Source organism: Mauremys mutica, chromosome 1 (assembly GCF_020497125.1).
Source record: "Mauremys mutica isolate MM-2020 ecotype Southern chromosome 1, ASM2049712v1, whole genome shotgun sequence".
Lineage (NCBI taxonomy): Eukaryota > Metazoa > Chordata > Testudines > Geoemydidae > Mauremys > Mauremys mutica.
This window is the reverse complement of record NC_059072.1, coordinates 127,453,173-127,470,600: the sequence shown is the minus strand read 5'-3', so window position 1 is coordinate 127,470,600 and position 17,428 is coordinate 127,453,173. Positions and strand designations below refer to the sequence as shown.

The following is a 17,428-nucleotide window of genomic DNA, read 5'->3' as shown; positions in this document are numbered from 1 at the left end:
TATCCACTTCAGGTATTTTTGTTTCTTTGCTATGAACCAGTAACAACACTTGATAGAGTGTCTTTCAGTGCAGAGGACCACAAAGCAGTTAAGAAGCTGGACTGTGGCACATTAACGGGGTGCCACCTTTTGAGGGCGGATGGAAGTGATAGAGAACCACAATTCACTCACCCACTAGGCCCTCTGGTAGCTCCAAGGAGTGCTGGAGAAGCACAGGTGCCTCACTACCAGCCACCATATGAGAGGATGCAGCATCTGTTTCCCTCTCTGTGCTCCAAGATCTGGCTAGGCAAGGACTCCAATAGCAACTGGTTCCTGTGGGGCTGCAAAGGGGCTCTTTGCAGTATCTTTGCCCTTTTACTGTATTTAACTATGTAAATAGCTTCACAAAAGTGTAAGTCAACTTCTGCTGTGACTCCTTCTCCCAGTGAGATCTGAGAGACTGAGTCTCATGCTGCTGCTTTCCTCCAGCCGACTCCTCCTCTGCCACTTCTGTGGCATCAGAACTAGCAGGAACAAGAGACTTCAAAGTCTGGTGTCATTAGCAGTTCTTGTTTCTGCATTCAAGAGGACTTTGCTGCCCTTCATCTCCCACCCTCCTTATCCCCACTCAAGGAAAAGTTGATTTCCCATGTAACTTAATTAGACTTCTTGGTTTGACATGAAAACCTTCTAAGCTCTTTGGTCGGTTGGGTATTTTGGGGGAAGGGTTGGTCAGTTTTATATCTTGCCTTCAAGGTATGGCATCATTAATACGAATTGGCTAAGGAAAGATAATTACATAATTCACTTTCTACAGTGCTTACCACACTCCCCTGCCAACATACGGTAAGGCTATTGCAAGCTGGCAGATTTAAGTAATAAACTCTGGCAAATGGTGGTGTTAGCCGCATTTGAAATTAACTTCCTTCTGTGCTTCTCTAATGTCTTCTAGATTGGTGCATTGGCCCTGTCTTTTCCAATGACACCACCAGAGCAGCTGGTAAAAATAGAGAAAAACTTTAAGGGTCAGATCCTCAGCTGGTGTAAAGTGTTGTCTATCTGTATTCTCATTAGAGCTGTGCCAACTTACACAAGCTAAGCACCTGGCCATAAACATATTGTCTAGCGTGGATGTCACGCAAGAGTTAAACATGTTACCTTAAGCCATACAACTAATCCTTCAGTAGGATCATGTTTGGTCCCACAACACTCAAAGTCATGCTGTCTATTGTATTAAGTAAAATCAAATGTGACAGGATGTCTTCTACTGTTCTTAATTCTCCTGTTTTATTCCCCTTAGGTTGTTTCAAAGATGATCGCATTGTGTTCTGGACTTGGATGTTTTCTACTTATTTCATGGAGAAATTGGCCCCCCGGCAGGATGATATGCTCTTCTATGTCCGCCGAAAGCTATCCTATGTTAGTGGTGATAGCACAGAGGGAAAGAAGGTGAGTGAACAGAACTCAGAGTTATGAACACCAGAGTTACGAACAGACTTGTCAACCACACAGCTCATTTGGAACTGGAAGTGTGCAGTCAGGCAGCAGCAGAGACAAAGGAAGAAGAAAAAAAAGCAAATACTGTACAGTACTGCATTAAATGTAAACTACTAAAAATAAATAAAGGAAAAGCAGCATTTTTTTCTGCATAGTACAGTTTCAAAGGCTGTATTAACTTAATGTTCAGTTGTAAACTTTTGAAAGACCAACCATAACGTTTTGTTCAAAGTTGCAAACGTTTCAGAGTTACGAACAACCTCCATTCCCAAGGTGTTTGTAACTCTGATGTTCTACTGTATATTGTAGCCTGGAAAATATTTTTTACCCATTTAGCACAGAATTTGGCCTTTTGCTGTGCCTTACTTGTCTGAAGTACTGCAGGGATATTGTAAATTAAGGCTTGGAAAAAATCAAGCTCTGCCCACAACAAAAGTTAATGTGAAATTGGCCTGCAGTGAAATATTGTAGTTGTTAACATGGATTTCAATAATGGCATCAGTAGGCTTCAGTGTTAACACCCCAATGAGATGAGTGAATGCAGTTCACATTTCCGGTGGAGCTATTGTGTCTGTCAGTCTGCAGACTCAGGAAAACAGCACTGTGTTGGTCCACATCCAGAAGGTTCATTTTTTGCAACTATAAGGAGCAGAAAAATTATATATATATATATATATATATATATATATATATATATATATTTTAATGAAAGTTTAACTACTGCAGAAGGGGAGAGAGAGCCAGCCACCAAAGTAGTGCTGGTTTGATGCATCCATACGTACCAGGACAATCCAATATTGCACCCATTAGACACTCGGCAATAACTTACGCACAACCTTAGGAACTCATATAAAGGGGTGATGAGGTGATATAGAAGCAACTAGTAGACAGAACCTCAGTCATCAAAACCTATTTGTTGAGAGAGAGAATTTTGGCCAGAGGGCATCTTGGGACTTTTTTTTTCTAATTTTTGAAGATGGGGGGGAAGAGGGGTTAAGTGTCGCCAATCAATGGAGCTACTAGACAAAAAAGAGACCCTAAGTTCAGCATCTCAAGTGAACAATAGTTACTGATTCAAGTGATGTCTACTAGTCTTCACTGAAGACTTAGAACAGGGTATTTTGGAGCTTTGGAGCTCCTGGAGGAAAGCTATGCTTTAATAAATGACCCTTGCCTGACCCCTTGAAATTCCACAGCTGTATTACTATCCCGCATAACACAAGATTGTGGCTTCATTTAGCCTGGTAAAAATGTGGGTCTATTGACCTCTTATTCTTCCCACTGGGAAAGAAGAATCACTTTAATGCTTGTCCACTTGAACAGTTTCATTCACATATATACACTTAGCTAATTTCTGATTCCTAAAGCTTTGAAATTATTCGTCTTTCCTATAGGGATTAGGAGATCAAATAACCTCTTGCTTATATCAGGCTAAATGAAGCCCCAAGCATAAATGCAGTCATAAATATTTCTCATCTGTGAGGCTTTTTCATAAGTAGAAGTCCTTGTCTCAAATTCAGCCTTAGTGAACTGCCTGCCACAATGGTTGAAGTGGGAAATAAGAACTTGTGTGTGCAGCAGCCTGGCACACTGAGCAAAGGCACATTGTATGCTTCAATACTGTGCCTGGGTCAAGCTTTGAGAATTAGGCGGTTTCCTCTTGAGGATATTGCAGTACTTTAGAAGGTCTTGTGGGCTCACATATTTTACGAGTTCTTTTCAAAATTGTCCTGTAGGCTCCTGTTTGAAATGAGGGTTTGCGTTGCTTGGCAGTTTCAACTGCTTCTTATTTGGGGTTATTGAACCTGTCTTGTGAAGTGAAACATTAATCTGTTACTTTTAAATCTTGATTTATGGTTGGTCTGGTTTTAGTTTGACTTTGCAGCTTTGTCAACTATCTTGTGAAAGACAAATGTCTGCAGTCCCTGATTGCCATCGCTGGGACTGTAAAAGTGCCTCTTATTTATTTGGATATGTAAAGGCGAGGGAGAACTAGACAAAAGATTGGGATTTCAACGTCAATCACATTTTAAACTACCTTTTAAATCTGCCCACTTCCAATTGACTCTCTTGAAAACAGGCCCATTCCACTCTTTTTTACCGTGTCTGTGTGTCTGTGTGTCTATATCTACACAATAAGTTCTTGTTAGGGCCCATGTCAGGACAGAATTTATTTCTCTAATCCTGGGGACTTACTCATGGTGTTCAATCTAAGATGTTGATTGCCTAGGGAGGTTGTGGAATCTCTGTCATTGGAGATTTTTAAGAGCAGGTTAGACAAACACCTGTCAGGGATGGTCTAGATAATACTTAGTCCTGCCATGAGTGCAGGGGACTAGACTAGATGACCTCTTGAGGTCCCTTCCAGTCCTACAACTCTATGATTCTATGCCAGGAAAGAGAATTAGACTCTTAAGTAACAGCTTTTCTTTTTTATTTATGGCAAGAGTGCATCGTATCAAGTTTCTAAGCCTTTAGTCTTCAGAATCTCTGTAGCTAAAATCACAGGACCCATCTATCATGACCAGAGAAATCAGGGTAACTTAGAACAAACCTTTTTTCATATTTAACAGAGTGTTAGGGGTTTAAGGGGGAACCCTCTGACTCTCAGTTGTTCATACTCCATTATGTCAAGATCAGAAAGAAAAAAAACAAAACCCTCACTTCACACTCCGTCCTACACCAGCCGGTATAATATAGTGAAAATTTAAGACGTGATCCTCATTTACATTAAAACCCCTTTTTTACTGCAGGAGTGATGTAAAGAGGCCTTAGTATAAATGGAATCATGCCCTTGGTTTAAGAAGTATAATGGCTTACGTTAACGGTACAATCTCTCTACCACTGCTCCCTGCAATAGACATTTTTAAAGAATTACATTTTGATGCATTTACAGACAGCTCTGATTTTTCTATATAAGACAGTAGGGAAATTGTGATCTCAGGGTATTAAGGGAAATCATAGCATGGCTTTCTTGGCAACTCACCAAGGAAGAGACCAAAGTAAAACCTGAAGTGGCAGTATGTCATCAGTGCCAGATTGTATTAACCCATTGGCCTTTGAATTCTTCTTTGCCATGTGGAATGTACACCACATCTCTGGTAGGACTGAGGAGGACTAATACAGGGGTAGGCAACCTATGGTACGGGTGCCGAAGGCGGCACGCAAGCTGACTTTCAGTGGCACTCACACTGCTCGGGTCCTGGCCACCGGTCCGGGGGGACTCTGCATTTTAATTTTATTTTAAATGAAGCTTCTTAAACATTTAAAAAACCTTAACAATAGTTTAGTTATATATTATAGACTTATAGAAAGAGACCTTCTAAAAACGTTAAAATGTATTACTGGCACGCAAAACCTTAAATTAGAGTGACTAACTGAAGACTCAGCACACCACTTCTGAAAGGTTGCCGACCCCTGGACTAATACTTTTATTGTATGTATTGAGCTTGTCAAGGGTGCCCAGACCTGGAGGTGGGTGCTCTCTTGGTTGGCATAAATTTGAATAAATAAATGGTGTTGGAGTCACTGCCAATTAGATGTAATTTAGTTGCCCAAACAGCTAATCTTCCTGAAGGCATAAAAGTTACCAGCGTTGGTGCTCCATCTTCAGAAATAGAGAGAAATGTAGCCCATGGATTATAAACTAATGGGCCTCCAGAATTTGAGTGCTATCTTTGTACTAGCTCCCTTTCAAGTACCAAGTATTGGCTGTTGTGGGAGACAGGTTGGTTGAGATTTTTAAAGCCAAATGGGGTTTAGGCACATGAATTTCCAATGAAATTCACAAGAGTTGTGTGTCTAAATCCCTTGTTCACTGTGGAAAATTTCACCCACCATCTGCCAGGCTGTATGAATCATAGAATCATAGAATTCAAGATCAGAAGGGACCATTATGATCATCTAGTCTGACCTCCTGCAAGATGCAGGCCACATAAGCCGATCCACCCACTCCTGAAATAATTCTCTCCCTTGACTCTGCTGTTGAATGCTCCAAATCATGATTTAAAGACTTCTAGTAGCAGATAATCCACCAGCAAGCGACCCCTGCCCCATGCTTCGGAGGAAGGCGAAAAACCTCCAGGGCCACTGTCAATCTACCCTGGAGGAAAATTCCTTCCCGACCCCAAATATGGCGATCAGCTGAACCCCGAGCATGCGGGCAAGACTCTCCAGCCAGACCCTCTGGAAAAAGGCTAACAATATCCTATCATTGACCCTTTGTACTAATTACCATTGTGGCATGTTATTGACCTATTGACTAAACTCGTTATCCTATCATACCATCCCCCTCCATAAACTTATCTAGCTTAATCTTAAAGTCATGGAGGTCCTTCACCCCCACTGTTTCCCTCGGTAGGCTGTTCCAGAATTGCACTCCTCTGATGGTTAGAAACCTTCGTCTAATTTCAAGCCTAAATTTCCTGACTGACAATTTATATCCGTTTGTCCTCGTGTCCACATTAGCACTGAGCTGAAATAATTCCTCTCCTTCCCTGGTGTTTATCCCTCTGATATATTTAAAGAGTGCAATCATATCTCCTCTTATCCTTCTTTTGGTTAAGGAAAACAAACCGAGCTCCTCAAGTCTCCTTTCATACGACAGGCTTTCCATTCCTCGGATCATTCTAGTGGCCCTTCTTTGTACCCGTTCCAGTTTGAATTCATCCTTCTTAAACATGGGAGACCAAAACAGCACACAATACTCCAAATGAGGTCTCACCAACGCCTTATATAACGGGACTAGCACCTCCTTATCTCTACTAGAAATACCTCACCTAATGCATCCCAAGACCGCATTAGCTTTTTTAGCGGCCACATCACATTGCCTACTCATAGTCATCCTACGATCAACCAGGACTTCTAGGTCCTTCTCCTCCTCCGTTACTTCCAACTGGTGCGTCCCCAGCTTATAACTAAAATTCTTGTTAGTCATCCCTAAATGCATAACCTTACACTTTTCACTATTGTATTTCATCCTGTTACTAATACTCCAGTTTACAAGGTCATCCAAATCTCCCTGGAGGATATCCTGATCCTTTTCCGAATTGGCAATACCTCCCAACTTTGTGTCATCTGCAAACTTTATCAGCCCACTCCTACTTTTGGTTCCGAGGTCGGCGATAAATAGATTGAATAAAATCGGACCCAAAACCGAACCTTGAGGAACTCCACTGGTAACCCCCCTCCAACCCAACAGATCACCCTTCAATACGACCCTCTGCAGTCTCCCCTTTAACCAGCTCCTTATCCACCTCTGGATTTTCATTTCGATCCCCATCTTTTCCAATTTAACCAGTAATTCCTCATGCGGTACCGTATCAAACGCCTTACTGAAATCAAGATATATTAGATCCACCGCATTTCCCTTGTCTAAAAAATCTGTTACTTTCTCAAAGAAGGAGATCAGGTTGGTTTGGCACGATCTACCTTTCGTAAAACCATGCTGTAATTTGTCCCAGTTGCCATCGGCCTCAAGGTCCGTAACCACTCTCTCCTTTAAAATTTTTTCCATGACTTTGCATACTACAGATGTTAAACTAGCAGGCCTGTAGTTACCCGGGTCACTTTTTTTCCCCTTCTTGAATATAGGAACTATATTAGCTAATCTCCAGTCAAACGGTACAACCCCCGAGTTTAGAGATTTATTAAAAATCATCGCTAACGGGCTTGCTATTTCACTCGCCAATTCCCTTAATATTCTAGGATGAAGATTATCCGGGCCCCCCGATTTACTTCCGTTAAGCTGTTCAAGTTTGGCTTCTACCTCAGATACCGTAATGTCTACCCCCATATCTTCATTCCCATCAGTCCCTCTATCACTATTCCTTAGCCCTTCATTAGCCTCATTAAAGACCGAGGCAAAATATTCGTTCAGATATTGTGCCATGCCAAGATTATCCCTAATCTCCACTCCGTTTAAAGTTTTAAGCGGTCCCACTTCTTCCTTCTTGGTTTTCTTCCTATTTATATGGCTAAAAAACCTTTTGCTATTGGTTTTAATCCCCTTCGCTAGGTCCATCTCCACCCGGCTCTTTGCCTTTCTCACTGCTTCCCTACACCCTCTGACCTCAATAAGGTAGGTTTCTTTGCTGATCCCTCCCATTTTCCACTCCTTGTACGCTTTCTGTTTTTTCTTAATCACTCCTCTAAGACGCTTGCTCATCCAGCTCGGTCTAAAACTGCTACCTACGAACCGGTTTCCCTTTCTCGGGATACATGCCTCTGACAGCTCCTGCAACTTCAACCTGAAATAACCCCAGGCATCTTCCGTCTTTAGATCCCTAAATATGTTAGTCCAATCCACTTCCCTACATAGTTGCCTCAATTTAGTAAAGTTAGCCCTTTTGAAATCGTAAACCTTAGTCTCAGATGCAATTTTGTTTATCCTTCCATTTATTTTGAAACGAATTAACTCATGATCACTCGAGCCAAGGTTGTCCCCTACAACTATTTCCTCAACAAGGTCCTTGTTACTTACCAAAATCAGATCTAAAATGGCATCCCCCCTCGTCGGTTCAGCAACTACTTGATGAAGCCCTCGGACAATTTCATCAGTCCACTTCTCAAGAACCAAAATGCACTGAAGAAAGATCAGTGTACTAAGTCAGTGAGTTACATGATGGGGTGTCAACTACTTAACAATTGCAGGTATGAAAATGTCTCTTTTGAGGCCAGAAACATATCTGTCTTGTATATAATTTATGCAACCAAATCAGAGCTTTTGAATATCATAATTAAGGCTCTAATGTCAATGACAGCAAAATGCTCAGGGCAGAAAATCTTAAATCTAGTCCATTTACCAGTCCAGTTTTGTATTCCATGCTTTTTATTCAGTCACCCATTATAAATATTTTCCGATTGGGCAATTATAATTTGAGATACAGTAGTTTATTAACTTATTCCAATCTCACTTCCTCCATCTCTCTTTAATGCAGTGGTACTCAGACATCAGTGATTCAGGAGCTGAACTAGCAATCAACATTACCCCAATATATATATATATATATTAGAGAGAGAGAGAGAGATGACTGACTTAAGTATTCTACAATTGGTTAATATGTTATTAACCAATCAGGATGTTTTTACTAACTTAGATTGGTTAATAATAAAATCACACAGTGTCTTAATATCATGTGCAGCAAAGAGCTGCAGGACACACATTAAAGAACCACTTGCAACTCCTGAGCCTCAGCCCGAGTCTCACTGCTCTAATGCATCAGTTACTTCTATAGCATAATTTCCTACATTATGTCAATTTTAGGCATTCCATTTGCCATTTCAGATATTTACCCCTGTATGAATGAGTCCAGTAAGGCTAAGGAATTGCACTCATAATGGACAATCCATTGCTATAGTCTGTGTGTGCCCTGCTGCTCTGAGGATAAAATATGCTGATCTTTACACTCACTAGGAATTGTTTATTGAACAGTTCTAACAGAGTAAAAATCTAGGATAAATGTTTTTGTCAATGACACACCTATGTGAATACATTGGTCACCACATGGACTTGACCACACTTGGCTAATGCTTAAATTAGCAGATATGTACAAGAATAGGAACAACAATTTAGCAAATTTATAGAGGCTGAAACCCAGACCATTGAGGGACTGAATCAATGAATGAAAGATGTTACTGTTTTCAGAATACTGGCATAAGACAGGAGCTAAGAACAGTTAGTCAGCATCTTAAATGCATTAATTCTTCTTCTTTCTCATGCTGATCACAATCTCTTCAATCCTATGCAGGAAATAATGGTTCCATTTCCCAAAGCAGTTAAAACACACTTCTTATTTTGCAACAAGCACAACAGCTTTCTCAGTGCCAAAACTATGCATCAGAAAGACCATTTCTGTGCCATCAGTATCTTCTAATCTCTAAGGTGTTTCTTCCCCCCCCCCCCCACATGTTGATCAGGCATCACTGGACATTCAGAGCTCTCAGATTTTGGGGCACGTTCCTCTCTAGCTTCTCACTTATCTATTATTTGCATTGCAGTAGTGTCTAGACAGACAAGATAAAATGTGTGAGGGGAAAGAGAGGCAGAAACCAGTGAAGTTCTCTCTCTCTCTCCCTCTCCCCCCTTACCCATCAGGCTGGGAGGCAAGATATGGAAATATCCCTCTATGTGAGCAACAGTTTGCAATAAGAAAGGGGCTTTCCTGAGCCTAATACTATTTTGACTAATGCAGCTGTCTTAAACAGGGCCTTTTTGAAGTCCTGCATGTCCTCCAAGGCTTCACTTTTGTAAATTATGCCAGCTGAGCTGAGCTATAGAACAGCTTCCTCTCCAAATAACTTCCCAGAGTATGTGGAGGAGTAGAAAGAAGAGTGTATGGAGGGGCTCCACTGACTTGGGAATGGGGCTAGGGAATAGTCCTGGGTCCAAAATCACTAGTCACTCTTGAAAACCTCAGGGTATATCTGCACAGCAATTGAACACCCAGGGCTGGCACGGGTCAGGTGACTTGGGCTCTCTGGGCTTGATCGATAGGGCTACAAAATTGCTGTGTAGACATTTGGACGCGGGCTAGAGCCTGGGCTCTGAGACCTGGTATGGGAGGGGTCCCAGGCCCTAGGCTCCAGCCCGAGGCCAAACGTCTACACAGCAGTTTTTAGCCCCATAGTACAATCCCTGCAAGCCCAAGTCAGCTGGGCCGGGCCAGCCATGAGTGTTCAATTGCTGTGGAGACATACCCTGAGATTTTCAAAAGTGTTTAGTGATTTTGGACCAGGACTTCTCTCTAGCCCCATTCCAAGTGAGCCACGGGTCTTGCATTGCAGAGTAGATGCACCTTCAGTCTCTAGTGTTTCAGTGGTGTGTCCGACTCCTGACTAATGAGGTATAAATTAAGAAAATAAATCTCTAGCTAGATTCTTTGGGGTATTTTTTTTCTAATATAGCTTGCATCTCCCCCACCTCAGGAGCTTAGTTTGTTAGACTCTTACATTATGTAGAACCTTTCTGAGAAAATAAACTAGCTGCCAATCCATAGAGTGAAATCATGGCCCCATTGATGGTAATGGCAAAACTCCCACTGAAGTCAGTGGGGCCAGGATTTCACCCATAAACTCACTTAAGAATGGTTTGGGAGAAGGGTGCATTCCTGCTCCACACAAAGTGCAGGCGTTTGCTTTGTCAGTCTTTGAATAGAAGTTCAAGGACAAAGCGGGATTTAATCTTATGCGCTGATCACTACCTTTTTTTTTTCCCAGGTGTCATTTTTGCCAAAGGTGTCTTTATGGTCGATTATACAGTACTACCACAGAATATGCATCTTCTTTGGACTGCTGTGTGCCCTTGTCATTAGGATAAATTACTATTAGGTCTTCATTTTCTTGTATCTAACATAGTGTCTGCTGTGGCCTTTACTGCCATCAGAAGAGTAAATCGGATACTATTATTTCATGTAGCTAATTTTTGTTCTCGTGTGTGTGTGCACAAAAAATTCTGCATCTTTTCTTTAGTGGCCTACAGATTTGGTTGGCTCTCTGTCTATTTGAGAAGACTCCTGCCTTGTTTCTGTGGCACTGGAATGGCAGATTATACCTGTAAAAAAGAGAATTTATAAGCTAATGATGTTCCACAGGCAGTTAACAGCAGCACCATGCCCTCTGGTTAAACCAGCCATTGAGAGTTTGTTCCTGTAATGCAGTGCTTGTAACTGGGAATCTCCTTCAGAGTTTGTGGAAGTGCAGTTTCTTTAGAATGAGACAGAACTGGAATTCTTCCTTTTTTCTTCTATATATAATTTCAATTAAACTAAGTAGAAGTAAATATTTAACTTCTAGCTATCCTACTAGCTTTATTCAGTTTTCTCATCTCTAGACTCTTATTGTTGCTCCAAACATGGCAGTCTGATCCCTATAATTACAGACCTTCAGATCCTGAAAATAAGTGTGTGTAATTTAAGTCTTAGTTGTCTGTAACTTGGATCCACCAAAACCAGAAATAATTTCCTGAATTCATTTGTTTTGTGTTTTAGCTTCATATTAAAAATAGCTTTGAAAGCAATTGACTTTGGAAAGAAAGGAAACCAAGGTGGAAGATGCCATATAGTCTTACAATTCATGTTTGCTGGTGAGTGTCAGAAAGAAAGTAGCAAACAGTAGTTTTGGACTGGTGACTCTGGGAAGTAGAAGGCATCTTAGCGTATGTCTACACTATGAAATTTGGTCGATTTTATAGAAGTCAATCTTTAGAAAGCAATTTTATACAGTCGATTGTGTATGTCCCCACTAAGTGCATCAAGTCAGCAGAGCGCGTTCTCAATACCATGGCTAGCATCAACTCATGGAGCAGTGCACTGTGGGTAACTATCCCAGAGTCCCTGCAGTCTCCGCTGCCCATTGGAATTCTGGGTTAAGCTCCCTATGTCTGATGGGGCAAAAACATTGTCGCGGGTGGTTTGGGGTACATGTCATCAGTCTCCCCTCCCTCCCTCCCTCCCTCCCTCCATGAAAGCCACAGCAGGCAATCATTTTGCACCTTTTTTACTGGGTTACCCATGCAGACGCCATAGCATGGCAAGCATGAAGCCTGCTCAGCTCACCGCTGCTGTTGTGAGCATAGTAAACACCTCCCGCGTTATCCTGCACTATGTGCAGAACCTGGCTAGGGGCCGCCAGCATGAGGACGATTGTGAGGAGGACATGGACACACATGTTCCTGATAGCATGGGATGGGGCAATTGGGACATCATGGCAGCAGTGGGGCAGGTTGATACAGTGGAACACCGATTCTGGGCCCAGCAAACGAGCACAGACTGGTGGGACCGCATAGTGTTGTGGGTATGGGATGATTCCCAGTGGCTGCGAAACTTTCACATGCATAAGGCTACTTTCCTGGAACTTTGAGTTGATTTCCCCCGCCCAGAAGCGCAGGAATACCAAGAGGAGAGCTGCCCTGACAGTTGAGAAGTGAGTAGCAATAGCTCTGCGGAAACTTGCAAAGCCTGACTGCTACCGGTCAGTCGGGAATCAATTTGGAGTGGACAAATCTACTGTGGGGGCTGTTGTGATCCAAGTAGCCAAGGCAATCACTAATCTTCTGCTAGCAAGGGTAGTGACTCTGGGAAATGTGCAGGTCATAGTGGATGGCTTTGCTGAATGGGGTTCCCTAACTGTGGTGAGGCAATAGACGGTATGCATATCCCTTTCTTGGCACCAGACTACCTTGCCAACCAGTACGTAAACCACAAGGGGTACTTCTCAATGGTGCTGCAAGCACTGGTGGATCACAAGGGACGTTTCACTGACATCAACATGAGATGGCCGGGAAAGGTGCATGTTGCTCGCATCTTTAGGACTGTTTGAACAGCTGCAAGAAGGGACTTACTTCCCAGACCAAAAAATTACTGTTGGGGATGTTGAAATGCCAATAATTATCCTGGGAGACCCAGCTTACCCCTTGCTCCTATGGGTCATGAAGCCATACACAGGCAGCCTGGACAGTAGTAAGGAGCAGTTCAGCTATAGGCTGAGCAAATGCAGAATGGTGGTAGAATGTGCCTTTGGATGTTTAAAAGCTTGCTGGCGCTGTTTGCTGACTAGGTTAGACTTCAGTGCAACCAATATTCCATTGTTATTGCTGCTTGCTGTGTGCTCCATAATATCTGTGAGAGTAAGGGGGAGATGTTTATGGTGGGGTGGGAGGTTGAGGCAAATCGCCTAGTGGCCAATTTTGAGCAGCCAGACACCAGGGCAATTAGAAGAGTACAGCTAAGCACGCTGCACATCAGAGAGGCTTCGAAAACCAGTTTCATGACTGGCCAGGCTATAGTGTGACAATTGTGTATATTTCTCCTTGATGCGAACCTGCCGCCTCTGTTGATTTTTAATTCAAGCCAAAATAAGCCAACCACCCTCCCCGCTTTGATCACATCTGGCAAAGGAAATAAATCACTATTGTTTTGAAACCATGCATTCCGTCTTTATTAATTTAAAAAAAGTGAGATAACTGACAAGGTAGCCTGGGTGGGGTGGGGGAGGAGGGAAGGACAAGGCCACATTGCTTATTGTAGCCACACTACAAATCAAAACAGCCTTCTGTTGCTTGGGCCATCCTCTGGAGTGGAGTGGCTGGGTGCCCAGAGCCGCCGCCCCCTCCCCCCAGGGGTGAGCTGCAGCGGGTTCGCACGGGTTCGCGGGAACCCGTTGTTAAATTTTAGCAGCCATTTTAGAACCGCTTGTTAAGGGCTGCTAAATTTAACAAAAGTTCCCGCCCACTCCTCTCCTGCTCCGCCCCCTTCTCCTCCCTCTCCCCTGCTTCCCGCGAATCAGATGTTCGCGGGAAGCCTGAACAAGCAGCATGGAGGCAGCCAGCAGGTAAGCTGGGGCGCGGAGGGGGAGGGGAGGTGCGGCTGGCTCAGCAGCTCCCGGTCCCAGACCGTGGCTCCCTCCAGCCCAGCGCCGGCCGGGGAGTCGGGCCCCGCGGCTGCCGCCGAGCGGCCGGGCCCCGGTGCCGGCCCGGGGAGTCGGGCCGAGCGGGCCCCGGTGCCGGCCTGGCCCGGGGAGTCGGGCCGAGCGGCCGGGCCCCGGTGCCGGCCCGGCCCGGGGAGTCGGGCCGAGCGGCCGGGCCCTGGTGCCGGCCCGGCCCGGGGAGTCGGCCCCGCCCCGGGAGTCAGCCCCGCCCCGGGCGTCGGGCCGAGCGGCTCGGCGAGTCGGGCCGGCCCGGGGAGTCGGGCCCCGTGGCGCCGGTCGTGGTCCTGGCAGAGTGGACCCGGTCCCCAGGCAGTGTGGTAAGGGGGCAGGGAGGGGGTGGGTTGTGGGGGGTGGATAGGGGTCAGGGCAGTCAGAGGGCAGGGAACAGGGGGATTGAATGGGGGCAAGGGTTCCGGGGAGCAGTCAGGAAAGAGCAGGGTTGGATGAGGTGGTGGGGGCACTCAGGGACAGAGAGAAGGGGTAGTTGTATGGGGTAGGGGTTCTGGGGGGCCATTGAGAATGAGAGGAGGGGTTGGGTGGGGCGGCAAGGGGCAGTCAGGGGACAGGGAAGGGGGGGATGGGTCGGGGTCCCGGGGGAGGGTGTTAAGGAACATGAGGGGTTGGATGGGGCACGACCCCCCCCCACGGAGGGGGCGGGAAGGAGGGAACACGTTGTTAGAATTTTGGAGGGAGGAGGGAACCCGTTGTTAAAAATTTGGCAGCTCATCACTGCCTCCCCCCCCACGTTCTTGAGCGTCTGGGTGAGGAGGATATGGAACTTGGGGAGGAGTGTAGGTAGTTATGCAGTGGCGGCCTGTGCTCTCGTTGCCTTTCCTGCAGCTCCACCAGATGCCTGAGCATGTCCATTTGCTCCCCCATTAGCCTCAGCATCACCTCCTGCCTCTTCTCATTGTGGTCACTGAATGCTTTCCTGGCCTCTATCACTGTATGCCTACATGCATTCAGCTGTGCCCTATCAGTGTGGGAGGACTGCATGAGCTCAGAAAACATGTCATCGTGAGTGTGGTTTTTTTCGCCTTCTAATCTGCGATAACCTCTGGGACGGAGATGATAGGCGGAGCGTAGAAACGTTTGCACCTGCGGGGGGATAAAAAGGGAGAGTAGAATTTAAGATACATTTCTGAGAACAAAAGGGGGAGACTTTCACAGTGAATCAAGCAATTCACAGCAGACAGCACATGTGCTTTAGGTACAAGGTTGCATTTTGCCTTTTATATTGAGTGCCTGCCAGTATGGTGACGACACATACATGGATGAGCAACAGAATTCGGTTTCCAGGCAGTCATGGTAAGCCAAAGGGTACGCGGGGTTGGCTTCTTCTGCCTTCATAACATGTGAGAACGGTTTCAAACTGCAGCGCTCTCCTTTCCCATAGCAAGCAATGCTGGTTAGGTCTGCCATTTAAAAGGCGGGGCAGCGGTTTTCGGGTAGATGAGCAGCACACCCCTATCTCTACCCCACCACGTGGCTATTCTCTGGGATGATCCCTTCACCCTTCCCCCCCATCGCGTGACTATTCTCAGGGATGATCCCTTTTAGCCAAGCGCAAACAGCCCAGCATGAATGGGGTCCTTTTACAATTCCCTTACAAAAATTCCCCTATTTCAACCAGGTGACCATGAACAATATCACTCTCCTGAAGCTGACACAGAAAGATATAGACCAAATGTTGCTTGAATGCGACCAAAACCCAGGACCATTCACTGCCATTCTTTGTGCTGCAATGATTCCAGACTAATTGCTACTGGCTTGGTGTAGCAAAGTGTCCTACCATGGAGGACGAAATAAGGCAGAAACTTTCTGCAAAGGCTTTCAGAGTACCTCCAGGAGAACTTCATGGAGATGTCCCTGGAGGATTCCCGCTCCATCCCCAGACACGTTAACAGACTTTTCCAGTAGCTCTACTGACCGCAAATGCATCCCAAGTCTTCAGGGCAAATCAAACATTAAACACAATCGCCTTTAAACCCTGTAGTGTAGTTACAAATGTGCACTCACCAGAGGTGCCTCCTCCGTCTTCAGGGTCGGGGAATCCGCCTTGGGAGGGCATTGGCTCCAGAGTGATGAAAAGGTCCTGGCTGTCAAGGAGAATGGATTCTCTGCTTGCCTGCTGCACATTCTCCTCCTCCTCTTCCTCATCCACAAAATCGTCCCCCTTGTTGCGTGAGACTTCTCCCGCTTGCAGGTGCCAAGGACAGTGGTGGGATAGTGGTAGGGTTCCCCCTAGAATGGCATGTAGCTTATCATAGAAGCGGCATGTATGGGGCTCTGACCCAGAGCGATTGTTTGCCTCCTTTGTCTATTGGTACGTTTGCCTGAGCTCCTTAACTTTCTCGTGGCACTGCTGTGTGTCCCTGCTGTAGCCTCTCTCCACCATGCCGTGTGCGATTTTGGCATATATATTTGCATTTCTTTTTTTTGATCGGAGTTCGGCCTGCACAGATTCTTCTCCCCATACAGCAATCGGATCCAGTGTCTCCCCTTCAGTCCATGCTGGAGCTCGTTTGTGATTCTGGGGGGACCGCATGGTCACCTCTGCTGCTGATCTCACCACGCTGACCAAACAGGAAATGAAATTCAAAAGTTCCCGGTGCTTTTCCTGTGTACCTGGCTAGTGCATCGGAGTTGAAAGTGCTGTCCAGAGTGATCACAATGGAGCACTCTGGGATAGCTCCTGGAGGCCAATAACGCCGAATTGCGTCTGCACTAATTCAACCCAGCAAGGTCGACTTTAGTGCTACTCCCCTGGCTGGGGAGGAGTACAGCAATCAATTTTAAGAGCCCTTTAGGTTGATGGAACTGGGTTGGTTGTGTAGACGCATTGCTTATAAATTCGACCTAACACGGCTAAAATTTGACCTAACCACGTAGTGTAGACCAGGCCTAAGTGAAAATTCACTGGCTTTGAGAAGGGATGTGTAAAATGTTTCCCATCAGTGCATTGGTGAGATAGATTGGCCTCCCCTCTTCTTTTGTCTCACTAGAGATAAATTAGGTTTGTCTCTAAAGTTTACATTTAAGTTCAGAAATGGTAATAGTTCAAACACTGATTTTAGAGAGCGGGACAAGGTGGGTGAGATTTTTTTTTTTAATTTAATTTTTATGGACCAACTTCTGTTGGTGGAAGGGACAAGCTTTTGGGCTTCAGAGCTCTACCTCAGGTCTGGAGAAGAAAACCAGAGTGTCCTAGATAAATACAAAGTGGGACCTGTCTGATTTTATTTTTTAAAGGTTCAAGAGCTCGGGAAACTGGGATACTTACAGATCTAAGTCAATGTGAGATTTGTAGTGATTGCTCAAACCTTTCTGGAAGGGGGTTGGGATGGCAACCAAAGTAATTAACTTGGAGTTTCAGGGTCTCAGCTCCCCAGACAAGAGAGACTGCTAAAAGGTAGACTGCTCGAATTCTACATTTTAGTCTTGCACCATTGAACTATCACCTGCTACTGGATCAATAAATGACAGGAAAAGGATTGCCTTATAAGAAATTATAGCAGTACTGCTG

The 17,428-nt window shown here is 44.9% G+C and overlaps 1 protein-coding gene across 2 annotated transcripts in view; it reads left to right on the top strand.

Annotated features, from left to right (window-relative positions):
- KIAA0930 (KIAA0930 ortholog) overlaps window positions 1-17,428 on the top strand; it is a 145,037-nt gene that overhangs the window by 87,278 nt on the left and 40,331 nt on the right. For both annotated transcript variants that reach the window (XM_044995299.1, XM_044995292.1), the window contains exon 2: window positions 1,283-1,431. In XM_044995299.1, the coding sequence (XP_044851234.1) occupies window positions 1,283-1,431 (149 nt within the window). The remainder of the gene's footprint in view (window positions 1-1,282; window positions 1,432-17,428) is intronic.